Source organism: Bos indicus, chromosome 16, assembly GCF_029378745.1.
Source record: "Bos indicus isolate NIAB-ARS_2022 breed Sahiwal x Tharparkar chromosome 16, NIAB-ARS_B.indTharparkar_mat_pri_1.0, whole genome shotgun sequence".
NCBI classification, from domain to species: Eukaryota; Metazoa; Chordata; class Mammalia; order Artiodactyla; family Bovidae; genus Bos; species Bos indicus.
Genome location: NC_091775.1, coordinates 28,101,495 through 28,115,989, shown reverse-complemented (window position 1 = coordinate 28,115,989; position 14,495 = coordinate 28,101,495). Strand labels below are relative to the sequence as shown.

General features: G+C 43.6%; 1 protein-coding gene across 2 annotated transcripts in view; it reads left to right on the top strand.

Annotated features, from left to right (window-relative positions):
* The first annotated feature begins 885 nt into the window (after positions 1-885).
* Positions 886-14,495, top strand: part of TP53BP2 (tumor protein p53 binding protein 2) — a 67,793-nt gene continuing 54,183 nt past the window's right edge. For both annotated transcript variants that reach the window (XM_070768017.1, XM_070768019.1), the window contains exon 1: positions 886-1,207. In XM_070768017.1, the coding sequence (XP_070624118.1) occupies positions 1,181-1,207 (27 nt within the window). In that variant the 5' untranslated portion in view covers positions 886-1,180. The remainder of the gene's footprint in view (positions 1,208-14,495) is intronic.

Genomic DNA, 14,495 nt, shown 5'->3' with positions numbered 1-14,495 from the left:
GTGGCCATTTCCGAGACTGTCCTGAGGGTGTAACGAGTACCCTTCAGAGAGGAAATCCAGGACTTTTTAGAATAGCAGAAAAAGAAGCTCCTCGGAAAGCTGCTTCAAACTTTTTTTGGTTTTATTTACTTATTTTTATTGTGGTAAAACAAACAAAATTGATCATTTTAGTTATTTTTGAATGTTCGGGGTTTTGTTGTTTGTTTTTAGTTACAGAAAGTCACACAGAGTTCTAAACTAGAGTTTGGGCGATGCAGAAGAGAGGGAAGGCGACAGCCCGAGGACTCCTCCACCAGGAACTCTCGGAATGCAGTGCCAGCTGAGACGGACCCGCCGATCTCCATTTTGCTGGGACCGGGCCGTCGCCGGAGCCTCCAGGGACCTCGGCCACTCCAGCCCCGCGGCTGGGTCCTCCCAGGAGGTACGGTCGTCTGGCTCCGGCCGAGGCCGGCGGCGGTGCTCCGGGGAGGAACCGTCCAGGTGCCAAGTTTCCGCCCAGGATTCAGCCCCCACTCCCCCCGCTTTCCCCCACCCCGACCCAGTTCGAAACTGCGGGGAGGTGACGGCCGCAGCAACACTGGGGTTCGTCCGGCGCTTTCCTTATTTTGTCTTCCAGAGGCGGCCTCAGAGTCCTCGGCTCCGCCTGCGGGCGCGCGCGCGCTCTGGTGGCTCCGCCGCGCGCGCCCCCGGTAACTTGTCATCCCGAAGGCAAATAAAGGCGGCGCGGCCCCGCCGCCCCGGGCGCGCTCCCGCCCCCGGCCTCCCTCCCGCCGCGGGCCCGCGCGGCTCCGTCCCCGCGGCCTCCCCTCCCCCACCCCGCCTCGCGCGCCGCGGGCGGGGCCCCGCGCGGGGGGCGGAGCCGGCGCGGGCGGCGGGGGCCCGGCCCGGGGATTAGTTGGTTTCGGAGCCGAGGAGGGAGTCCGGGCCGTGGCGAGCGCGGAGCAGACAAAGCCACGTACGGGGGGGCCTGGCCGGAGGTGGGCTCGGGGCTCGGTGGCGCCCCAGCCCGCACTGAGAGCTTTGGGGACCCGCACGCCGCCCCGCCACCCGCCGCCTCTTTGCAACAGGTCCGCCGCCTTCGGGCGGCCTCCCTCTGCGCTCCCCTCCCCCGCACCGTGCGACCCCCACACTCCGGGGTGCCTCCGCTTGGCTCCGGGCCGTCATCTCGCCACCAGCTTCGATGCGGTTCGGGTCCAAAATGATGCCGGTAAGCGGACGGGCGGTAGGGGCCGGGACCGGAAGTGTGCGGGGTCGCGGGCAGGGGTCTGGTGCCCGCCTTCGTGCGGGTCCGGAGCAGAGCCCGGGGATGGCGGCGGCGGGGGGCTGAGTCCGCGTCGCGGGTGGTCCGTGCATAGCTCACCTCCCGCGAGCGGCTCCATCCTCCCCACCCCAAGCTCCCGCGTGCGGGAACGGGGAGACCCTCACCGAGGGTAGGGGTCCCAGCAACTGCTCCCGAGCCGGTGCGGCAGCCACTCTAAACTTTTCTTTTTCTGTCTGGCTGGGTCCTGACTTTTTTTTGCAGTTCCTGAAGGTCAAGAACAAGGGAACCGGGAATCTTATTTGCTTTGTCTTAAAAAAAACAAGAAACAACTTCAAGTTGGCATGAAATACACGTACCGAAAAGCGTACCTTTTGTTTTTAGTTGAATTTCGATCTTGATATCGGTGATGGCCAACTCTTTTTATCTGGAAACTGATTTTAATAAATGAAGCCTCAAAGTTTTTGATAGCAGTAAAAACGCATTTGCCTGGCTCCCACCGTTTCCACAGCTTGTTTAGCGAGCCCTCGGAGAAGGTTGGTGAGTTCTTTATAGACTCCGTAGGCTTTCGACGTGTCCACCAGGCCACACAGGTGAACAACAGGTTTGAGACGTTTGAAATGCCCTTTTTCTTCAACGGTCGCAGAAGCTGGAGGGTTGCAGTGGCTTATGCAGATTTCAGTAGCGTGTTTCCTCGAGGAAATTGTATGTACTTTACACTTCTGCCACTGAAGCAGGATTATCTTGCAGTCGAGCGATGTTTTCTTATGGCTTCATTTGTGGAAACAAAGAAATCACTTTTCTTTTACTTTTATAGAGTCTGTGGAATGAGTGAGGACAAATTTTGTGTATATGCAGTCTCAGATGCAGAATACACTATCTTCTGGCCCCTTAGCTTGTGTTGTGGGAGGGTTTCTTAAACTTTCACATACTGGACACATTTGATTGATTGGTTTTGATAATTCAGTTTAGATGGTTTGGGATATTTTGTCCTGCCAGGATTCAGAGAATTTGAAAGTGTTAATAGCATTATGTGTCCTTTTTTAGTTTGATACCTGGTTATGAAGTTAGGTTTGTGATGTGAATGACCAATATTTAAAATATGGAGAAGGGTGAGGGATTTTGTCATTAAAATGTTTTATTCCTTGTATTTACATTTCTTTGCCTAAAAATAACTTTCACAGTTTGTGATTTTTTTCCTTAAAAATAGGAGCAAGACAAGTGTTTGTTGTTGCGGTATGATTTCTTTCTTAAAGATCAGTTGTATGTTAAGGTATTCTTTGGCCATTATTAATGATGATGAAAGTTTTCCTTCTTACATACCAGATCATCACAATGTATAGAAAGTTATATAGCTCTTTAGGCTATTGCGTTTCCTAACGTCAGTAGAATCTTTTTAAAAAAGATTTATTTTTCTTAGACTGTGCCGGGTCTTCCTTGCCGCCCGTGGACTTCGTCTAGTTGCCGGGAGCGAGGGCCACTCTTCGTTGTGGTGCGTGGGCTTCTCATTGCAGTGACTTCTCTTGTTGTGGGCACAGACCCCAGAGTGCTGCCTCAGTAGCTGTGGCACACGGACTTTGCTGCTCCTTGGCATGTGGGATCTTCCTGGACCGGGGATCAAACCCGTGGCCCCTGAATGGCAGGCAGATTCTTAACCATTGGACCACCAAGGAAACCCTGTCAGTAGAATCTAACAGGACTCATGATGTGGTGGCATGTGCAGTATTTGCTCAGCTCCTACCTTTGTGACCATAGCCTTTTTTCTTTCTTAGTGTTTTGTTTCACCATCTGTAAAATGGGGGTTTTAGTAGTAACCTAGCTTTAGGATGTTTGTGAGGATTAGAGTTATTGTTTATGAAACAGTTAGTGCCTCCTTGCCTCTCTCGGGATAGTTGCTAGATAAGAACTTCTCTTGAATTTGTAACATTGGTTAGGTTAAACTGGAGATTCTTATACTGGCAACACATAAAAAATATGAAAAAAAATTTCATTTATTAACCTCTTGTTATATCTTTATCCTGTAATAGTTGGGATATTTGAAAATAAGACTGTTTTCTTAAATATATCTCTTCTCTTTAGCTTTTAATATGGATTTTTATTCCATCATCAAGTGAGGTTTTAAATTTATTACTTTGAAAAACTAACCAATTTATCAAAAAAAAGCACTTTGCTTAATAGGGAAAAATGGATAGTCTCAGAATGTAGACAATTACCTTGATATGCTTTCTTGTTGAGGTGAGATGTTCATAACATAAAAATGACAGTTTTAACCATTTTAAAATGTACAGTTCTGTGACATTAAGAATACATTTTTAAAATTGCTTTTACAGGAATGCTGGAGATAACAACTTGCTATTTAGACTGCATTATATTAAAGTTGTGCAAATAAATTATGTTCATGTGTTTTCTCAACAAATGGTAGAGAATCAAGTGAATTTCTTTCATGTGGGACATGAAGTGATAATTGGATCCCAAATCAGAAGGGGATGATGCATTTTAGTAGGCTAACTAAAAATAAGTAGGCAAGTGCTGAGAATCACAGTAGAGATAATGATAGGGTACTGCAGAAAAGGGTGTAATAATTACACTCATTTTGAGATACCTGCCATAGTTGGTATGTCTGGTTCTGTGATATTTCCACAACTTGGTGAGGAGAAACTGATTACTCCTTCCTACTTGACACTGTATCTTTTTCTTCATTAAAGAAACGTTATTTGTAGTTTGGCAGTATGGCTGTTTAATGAGGCATTCTCATGTTGTATTTATCAACTAAAGGGAAATCGTCATTAAAAGCAACATTTCTCAGCTGTTTAAAATTATATCACATATCTTTTTTCATTACTTTTCATTTTGTGAAGTGTTGTATTCAAACAAGAATATTTTTATGAAAGAGCTTGCTGCTGCTGCTGCCAAGTTGCTTCAGTCGTGTCCGACTCTGTGCAACCCCAGAGACGGCAGCCCACCAGGCTCCCCTGTCCCTGGGATTCTCCAGGCAAGAACACTGGAGTGGGTATGAAAGAGCTTAGCTAACTCTAAAAGCATTCCCTGTTCTTTTTAGATACAGTTTGATAACAATTTCTGTTTGTACCTGCTGCTCAAAGGTAAATGAAAAAAACCTGCTCACAAAACCACACAGTGTTCCACAGTGCCGTGTGGAAGGCCAGAGGACTTGAATTTGCCTGTCTCAGTGGTTGATGTCATATATGTGGCATTTATATTCAGCTGTGATAGAAAATGAACTGTATCTGTGCTGTCCAGTGTGGTAGCCACCAGCCACCCGCAGCTACTGCACTTAAAATGGGACTAATGAGACCAAGGAATTGAATTTAAAAAAAAATCTAATTATATCTAAATAGCCACATATGCCTGATGGTCACTGACTGTATCGACAGGGCAGTTGGTTTGATGAAGGGGCACAAAGGAGCATTTTACATTTGAATCCCATATTTGCAGCTTCACATTTACGTTAATACTTTAAATGAAATTGTAATGGGTCGTTTATCCCTAATGACTTGGAGAATGGGTTTTCCGATTATTTAATTTAGTGTTCTGTTTAAATGAATTTCACCACAAAACCCTAATATGGATAATATTTTGGAGAAAATAATAGCTTATTTTAAAGAGCTCAGTTGAACTAATCATGATTTATTTTTAGGTTTATGGCATTTTATCTTTCAATGCTACAGAGGTATCATAATTACGCCTAGCAATTTCATTATGCTGTGAAATATCATCTGATTATTGGAACTTATAATTTTGGAAGTCTGGGACCAAAAAAATGGGATATTGCAGTAGCTCCTTTAGAAGTCTCATTCTTGGTCAATCAGATTTATGTATTTCTAAAGGCAGCTTAGTCAGCTCCCCAGCCTGAGAGCTTAACTTCTGCTGAAATACTTGTATTATTTTCATGTTTTAAAGTATTATTTGTATTATATACTGGTTTTATTTGCACATACTTTCCCAAACTGAAATTGTGTTTTGAAATGACAAACCTTTTCAAGTTGTAGCTTTGGAACATTGTATTATTATGATTATACCATGTTCTGAAAGAATTCCTTTTTGTTGTTGAGAAGTAATGCAGTCCATTAGCTTAGGTTTTATTTCAGAATAAAGTTTAAGGTAGGTTCTCTATAGAACTATAATTCTCAAAGGCTGTTAAACAAATCATCTATTTAAAAGAAAATGTGCAAAGTATCTCACATTTCCTGTGCTGTAGTGAAATTTGTTTCTTGTGACTTATGCTACACTAATTAAAAGCCGAAAAGAATTTTAACAATTTCTGTATTTTTACCTGTTTGAGAGAAACTGGATTTAGACTTTATAAAGAACTGTAGCACAATCATACACCTGCTTATATTGTAAAAATTAACTTAGAATTTATCTTAGAGGGACACAGAGGGTCATTTATTCATACACTGCTTCTAGGAAGAACTGTTTTTTCTCTCTCTCTACGTTCCCTGTCCCCCAGCAGCAGATGGTAAAAACAAGAAAACAAAACCTCTCTTTTCTGGAGCTTTTAAGGAACACTGTAGACCTTTATCTCTTGGTAATCTACCATAGTATGTGAGACTTCTTAAAACGTCTTTCTAAAGTGCACCTAACACTGCGCCATTCTTGCAGCTCATGTAAGGTCCAGCCTCTTTCTAGTTCAAATAGGGTAACAGCGTACCAATACATGTTGATATGATTTCCATCATGTACCATAAACCTCTGAATCAACCTGAATATTCATTGGAAGGACTGATGGTGAAGCTCCAATACTTTGACCACCTGATGTGAAGCGCCGACTCATTGGAAAAGACCCTGATGCTGGGAAAGATTGAGGGCAGGAGAAGGGGACAACAGAGCATGAGTTGGTTGGATGGCATCATCGACTCAATGGACATGAGTTTGAGCAAGCTCCGAGAGATAGTGAAGGTCAGGGAAGCCTGGCATGCTGCAGTCCGTGGGGTCGCAGAGTTAGACATGACTGAGCGATTAAACAACAACCCTGTAAACCTCTCACCAGCCTTTTCTACTTACAAGTACTGCAAAGAACATGAAGAGTGGGATAGAAGAATTCAGGAATCCAGAGTGTTCTTTTCAGCTCATGCCACTTTTTCAAGTCAAACATTATTTAAATATTTCTCTTTTTTCATGATACTGAAGCAGGTACTGAACAGAACATTTTCTTTTAATCAGATGTCATTGAGAAAAGCAAAAACAGATGACAGACCTTGTGAGAGGTATACTTAGGCTGGAGTGGTAGGTGTGACAGTAAAATTTTTCATCTTGTTGGGGAGAGCTGAGAAGTCTTAGTCATTAGGAGAGCCTTCAGGAGCACTGAACATTAAGGACGCAGTGATTCTTAAAACATTCTGCATACTCTCTTATCAGAGGAAAACTCTCTTATCAAAGAAATGCAAATTCCCAACATAGTTAGAGCCTGTGTAGGAAAAGTAGCTTCACAGACTCTGCGACTGTGGCCATTTTTAGCTTTTTTCTGCTTAATATTTATCCAAACACAAATGACTCATTTGGTTAACGGAACCAGATTTTTCATTGAAAATTTTCACGGGACCAATAAATACTGAATTTTCCCTTTTGAAATGCGTACTTCAGTGGTTGTTCTAGAAACAGATTTGTGACTTAGTACTATTTATTTAAATTTCCAACATTTCAACCAGAAATCCTTAAGACACAAGTTTAGAAAAGTAATAGAGAATCATAAGGAGTAAACTATTGTAAAATATTGCTTTAAACTACTAGTGGTAATAATAAGAAATGATCCAGACAGTGTGTTAATCTTCCGTAGTGGAAAGAATAATTTCTCTGTCAACTGGTATGGTTGAAAGCCCCATGCTTTTATTTTCCACCCAGGGTGGAGAGGGAGCTTCTGCTGGAACCCCTTGTGTGCCCAACACCTGCCCCTCTGTTGGGCTGCTCATCTCAGATAATCCGGTTTTGACCCTGTGAAGCAAGGCTTCCCCCTTCTCATGTAACAAAGAATTTGAAGCCCATAGGGTTTTGGTAATTTACCCTGGGTCACTTGGCAGAAATGAGATGAGAACCAGGTCCACCTGTGAAGAAATGCTCTAGAATGTTTCTGTATACTTATCAAGACAGTAGTCATGGTATTCTTTTGGCTAATGACAACTTCAAATACTGGTTTATAGAGCATAACACTAATTATTTTTGACTTTAAGGAAAACAGAGATATCTTCCCATATGTAAATCCACACTGGGTGATAAATTTGGTAAATGGTTCTCTTATCAAGTTTCGACTGATGTGGAGCTGACTTCACCCTGTGCAAAGGAAATGGCTCAGTGACTATTATTTTTTTCTACCTTTAATGCTTCTATAGAGATCTCGGCTCTTTCGCATCATCTGGGAAAGAGAAGGGGTGTAATGATTCCTTTTTTCTTCTTCTTCTTTCTTTGATACAATTGCCTTTTGTCTGAGGGGTATTGGATAATCTTGCTTTTGATGGTATGTTTAAACAGGGTGTGAACGTTGTGAGGTAGGAGAGTAAGGGTCAGAGTGGAATGGGTGGTTAAGAGCCACGGAGGGCAGGAAACTAGAGAGTCTGCTGTGAGGTTGCCGTCTTTATTGTGCAGTCTTTTCCAGGGGCTTGAGAGGTGAATCTGTGACTTGGAGGAATGCCCACTGCTGGCAGAATCTCCAGATGAGGACAAAGTGACAGCATCTCCCCTTGCTGCCCCAGGGTGGTGTGTATAGTGAGGAAGAGTGATTCCATTTAATCAGATGAATTTATTGGAAATAAACTGGAGACTGGTATGGAATGAAATCATATTAAATCAGTGATCTTCCTTCTTCCTTATTAACCTGCTGATTGTTTTTGGATGGCCTTTTGGGGACAACATCTGTTCAATAAGTGTGCAGTGAACACCCACTATATTCCAGGCACTGTTCTCAGTGCCATGGATACAGGAAAGAAGATGACAGTTTTCAAGGAGCGTACCTCTCCTGAAGCTTAGTGGGAGGCTTGGAGCGGAGAGGATATGGAAAGTAGAAACAAAACAAAAGAGTTATGTAGGATTTAAACAGCATGTGACTAGGACGGCTGCTGTAGATTGGTGGTCAGGGAAGTGACATCTTGGCTGAGACCTGTGCAGATCTGTGGGAGGAGCAAAAAGCTATGACAAACCTAGACAGCATATTAAAAAGCAGAGACGTTACTTTGCTGACAGAGGTCCATATAGTCAAAGCTATGATTTTTCCAGTAGTCATGTATGGATGTGAGAGTTGGACCATAATGAAGGCTGAGTGCCAAAGAATTGATGCTTTTGAACTGTGGTGTTGGAGAGGACTCTCGAGAGTCCCTTGAACTGCAGGGAGATCAAATGAGTCAATCCTAAAGGAAATCAACCCTGAGTATTCATTGGAAGGACTGATGCTGGAGCTGAAGTTCCAGTGTTTTGGCCACCTGATGTGAACTGACTCATTGGAAAAGACCCTGAGGCTGGGAAAGATTGAGGGCAGGAGGAGAAGGGGATGACAGCGGCTGAGATGGGTGGATGATATCATTGACTCAATGGACATGATTTTGAGCAAATCCCAAGAGATAGTGATAGGGAATCCTGGCGTGCTGCAGTCCATGGGGTTGCAGAGTTGGACATGACTTAGTGACTGAACAACAACAACATATCAAGTAGGCAGAATTCCCAGGGGATGGTGCAAAGGCCTGGAGGAAGCAAGGGGGACTATGAGGCCGGAGCTTAGTGGTTGGGAGCGAGTGACTGGAGTGGAGGTGGAGAAGTGCAGCCTGTAGGCTTTCCTGGGCGGGGCGAAGAGTTTAGTTGCCAGGGGAAGGGATGTGACAGCCCCTGGAAAAGTTCTAAGGAGTAAAAGTGACATAAATGGAGAGATTAGAAAAGATGCCTCCATTGCTGTGTGAGAACAGATTGTGGAGGTGCCACAGCCAAAGAACTGGGAAATATGGGGGGAGCCTGACAGCCCTTGTGGTAGGAAGACAATGGAAAACCACCAAAGATGGATAAAAGCTTTATCATATACTGTGAGGGCCCAGCAGTTAGTGTGAACTCGCTATGAACTCAGTCCATGCAGTGTGTGACTTGCTCTAGGCGTTCAGAAGCCCCAGGGATGAGAGAAGGGTTGATCTTACCCCAGGGTTGGGCATAAGATCAGGACAGGGATGGGCAGGGTTATTCCACTCCACAAGCTCCTCCTGTGAGACTCAAGAGAAACCAGACTTGTTACATCCTTAAAGAGCTCTGCAGAGCTTTAGAGAAAGCCTGTCGCCGTGCATGGAGATCAGTCCCTTGCGGATGCCTTAACCCTACAGGTATTTTACAACAACTGTGCCTTCCACCCCATGATCATCTGCTTTGAAAGCTTCAAGTGCTTTCACCTACAAGTTCCTTCACCTTTTTTTTTTTTTTTAATCAATGGTAATCTTCATTTTATTGACAAAGATACAAAACAGCCAATGACCTAGGAAATTGAAATCAGAGCTGACTTAAATTCTAGAAAGAGTCTCTTCCTGCCAGTGTTTTTCTGTATCACAGCAATATCTAGTTGCTAACTGCTAGCTATTGATAATTTGTGACGTGTAGGTTATTACTGGACTTCCCTGGTGGCTCTGATAGTTAAGAATCTGCCTGAAATAGGGAGACCTGGGTTGATTGCTGTGTTGGGAGGATCCCCTGGAAGAGGGTATGACAACCCACTCCAGTATTCTTGCCTGGAGAATCCCCATGGACAGAGGAGCCTGGTGGGCTACAGTCCATGGAGTCACAAAGAGTCAGAGATGACTGAGCGACTAAGCACAGCACAGGTTATTATTATTATTTTCTTGTAATTTGTTGATCTGGAAAAGGGGACTATTTTGGATACTAATTTTATTTTAAAGTTAAATAGGATCTTTCTCTGGTAGGTGTTGATCGCTGCTTTCGGTCACTAAGAGACCTGGATGTTATCCTGCATTCCATCCGTTCTTCCATTTTCTCCCATGATGGTTTCATCACTATGTCCCGGACTCCTCCTCTCTAGCCCCTGGTGCTCTTCTTCTGTGTTACCCCTCTCCTGCCTGGAAGGGGTGATCCTCTCCTTATTTATACCTTTACTGTCCTTCACCCCGTCAGTCCATCTCCACACTACTTCCATGGTGATCTGAGATAGTGTCTGTTGCTCCCCCTGTCCAGAATTCTTCAAGACTGACTTGTATTACCTATAGCATACCAACATAATCTCCTTAGCTAGATCCAAAGTTTCCTTATCATCTGGCCCAGTGGATTTCAGCCTTTTTTGTGTCCAAATACATTTGTAGAATATTTGGCCTCTCAGTGGGGAAGGGAAGTGATCGAAAGACTCAAAACATGAAGCAACTCAGCCCTTCACACCCAGCGCCCGCTGCGGAGGGAAAGTAAGTGGTGCGTGTGCCTCGTGCCTGGCAGAAGGGCAGCCCCCTTCGCCCTGCTCAGCCGGCCTGCCTTCAGGATTGCAGGGCAGTTGGGGAAGAAGATCTGCTCACCGCCTCCTTCATGCTCCCAAGGGACGCTGTGTTAGGCCTCTGTGGGGCTTGATCTGTTTTCCTCTAGCTGGCAGTGAGTTGCACCTTCTTGTATATTGACGTCCATCACCTGCTCTGCGCCGTCTGACTGGGCCTTAATTGTCAGTGTGAAATAAGTCGTGTATGTCCCGAGTTTCTGCGTCACAGCTGTGACTCAGGGGTTGAGAGGTGACCTGTTCCTTCTGTCTGACCTCCCACCTTCCTGGTTTCAGCAGTTCTGGGGCTGCGTGACGATAGCACGCCGGGTTTCCTCTCACTGCTGTGCCTTTACATGTGCCATTTTTCTGCCTGGACAGCCCTCTTCTTGTCTGACTCATCCTACCCTTTTCGGTTCAGTAGTATTCCTTGAGACGGGTGGTTTTTTTTCCCTGTTCTCACTGGACGTCATCTGAACCTCCACCAGGAAGTTCTCCGGTTGTGTCACGTGTTTGCGGGGCCCTGTGGGGCTTTGTGCTCTGTGTGCGGCTTGAGGGTGTGACCCATCCTCTAGTCTGTGTTTCTAACACTGAGCACAGTGTTTGACACACAGTGGCATTTAATAAATGTAGTTTGGGTGAATGAATGTTCTTATTTTTAATTTTCCTTGGGGAGGGTAGTGCTTGCCCATTTAAATATATGTCCATTGTTGGGAGAAGTTTCACAGAGGTGAAATCTTTGAACATAGAGGACCACTTCCATAGCAGACTGCCAGGTAGAAAGGAAAGAACTAGAAATCATGGATTGGTTGTGCTCAGGCGATCATGCATGGATCTTAAAAATACGGTGCTTACAGGGAGCTCTACTCTAGGGAACTTTTCCCATGGGTCTGTAATGACCTATATGCAAAAAGAATCTCAAAAAGAGTGGATATGTGTATATGTATCAGATTCACTTTGCTGTACACCTGAAACTAATACAGTTGGGAAATCAACTATACTCCAGTAAAAATTGTTTAAAAATACAATGCTTAGTGAATAAAAGCAACAGATAGAGTGAAGTCTATGATGGTGCCTTTGTGTAAAATTAGACATGCTCCTAAGACAGCAGTGCTCAGCCTAGAAGAAAGTATACCAGCCAACATGAAGCTTATACAGAAGGGTTGAGGTAGGGATGGAGAATTAACTAGTCAAGTATATTTATTTAGTTCTTTTATTTTGTTGTTTGTTTATGGCAGACACTGAAAGCAGAGTAGCTTCAAGTGAGCGACTTTGATAGATATTTTGGAATTTGAAATCTTGCCTAAATCAGGCTTCTGGCATAGTTGAAAAGGAGAGAAAAGATTTCTTAGGTTATCCTAAAGTAAGCAGAATGCTTTGTTTTCTTCCCTTGAGACATGGTCTGGCTCTGAGAAAACTCACTTTGCAGTTACACCGCGAGGTCACGTATAAGTGCTTCTTATGCCTGATGACGTGAACACACTGTTCACATCTGTTTCCTGTTCACATTCCCATCTTCCGGGGAACTTTGAGTCTCTGAGCCACAGTATCGGTTCAGTTGAACAATCACATATTCAGATTTGCTGTGTGTCAGACAGATACTGAGATTGTGTTTTTCGGGAGAGGAGAAAAACTGGGAGGAAGCATTTGAGGGCCAGAACTTCTGTACCAAAGGAATTTATAGACCAGTAAGACAGATAAGACTGGGATCCGGACAACTGTGATGTGAACAGTCGTCTGAGAAGCAGAGAGAAAGTGTCCTCCTGGCTCGAGGTGCGTGTCTGTGGGAGGGACAGGGCTGGAGGCAATTTTATGGTTTTGAATTATTCCAGAAAGCTTTTCGAGATTTCTCATTTGGTGATTTGAGGCTGTGACTGTGGAGCAGATAACTTCTATGTTTTAAGTCTTTATATTTCTTATAATTGATTGGAAGTTCCTTGAAATTAAAAATAGGCAAAGATAAAATACCACTGTATATGAATCTGATTTTTTTTTTTTTTTAATTTAAGTATAGTTGATGTACAGGTAAGTTACAGGTTTAAAAGTCTGTGAAGTTTTGATTGTCACAGGGTTAACCATTGACATTTTAAGTTAATATACACTATACAGGTTAATATGCACTGCTGTTATCTATTGGTAAAAGAACTAATGCTGTAGTTCATTTACCCAGAAATTTAGTTTCATGTTACATCTCTGCTTATAAGCCCCAATGCAGTGGTTCTCAAACTTCAGTGGGATTGCTGGGCCATACCTCAAGGTTTTCTGATTCAGGAGGTCTAGGTGGGGGCCTGAGACTTTCTGTTTCTGGCAAGTTCCCAGCGATGCTGATACTGTTGGTCTGGGGACCATACTTTGAGAACTACTCTAGTGATGTCCCTTATTCTTCAGCCTGTGTCCATTATACTTGACCTCAAGGCCCTTTATCAGCTGTTTACCTGTCCATCCTTGTTCATATGTGCCTATATTCCTGATACACTGGCCTTCTTAGTGGTCACGGCACAGACCAAGCCTGTTCCCATCTCAGGGTTGTTGCCTGGAATGTCTTCCCTGGATGTTTCAAGAGGCCGGCTCCTTCCGCCTCAGTTCAGCTGCTCCTCTCTCAACCGTGATTAGCCATGTCCTGCCATCACCTGCATCTTTCTCTATCACATCACCTTTTATTGTGCTCGTTGATCAGTCTCTTCTCTCTGCCCTGAAGAATGCAGACTTTCCCATTCTCTGTGGGTGAATGAAAGATGTTGAAAACAACAAGAAGATGGGACTGAGAGGAAACCAAACCAGGCGCTCCTTTTGAATGACTGACGTTCATGAGAGAAGACTCTATGTCTCAGGGGAGGTGACTGCTCTCTCTTTCTGTAGATGAAGTGGTTATGTAATCAGACATCTAAAACCAGCTACTTTTCAGTATGTGATGAATTTTTTTCCCGCTATTAAAGTAACCATATTTACTATGTCATTTTTCTCAGAATGGTAGTTGTCTCAGAAAATGATTGTGTACTCTAGAAGATCCTGAATGAATGGCTAGGAAATGTGGTGAACTTTTTTAACTATTCAAATTTGTGTCATTGATTTCTAGATTCTACTCATTTGCTCTAGTGACCGAAGAAATAGTTTATAATATAAAGAAATCCTTTGAATATGATTTTATGGTTTTTCTTTATTTTTAATGAATCCTTTCTATTTAAAAAATTTATTTAATTTTATTTAAAAAACTTTTGGGCCACACCATGCGGCATGCAGGATCTTATGAGTTCCCTGATGAGAGCTGGAACCTGTGCCCCCTGCTGTGGAAGCATGGAGTCTTTTATTTTTTTTTTCCTTTTTTTTAATTTTTTAATTGGGGGAAAATTGCTTTACAATGTTGCGTTGGTTTCTGCCATACAACAGCAGACATCAGCCATAATTATACATATATCCTCTCGCTCTTGAGCCATCCTCCTCTCCATGCATCCCATCCCTCTAGGTCATCACAGAGCACCAGCCTGGGCTCCCTGTGTAATAGCTTTTCACCAGCTATCTGTTTTACACGTGATAGTGTATGTACGTCGATGCCGCTTTCTCTGTTCATCCCACTCTCTCTTTCCCTTACTGTGTCCATGAGTCCATTCTCTACATCTGTGTCTCCTCCATTCCTTCCCTGTGGATAGGTTCATCAATACCATTTTTCTAGATTCCTTATATATGTGTTGATATATGATATTTTTCTTTTTCTGACTGACTTCACTCTGTATAACAGACTGTAGGTTCATCTACCTCACTAGAACTGACTCCAAGTGGTTCCTTCTATGG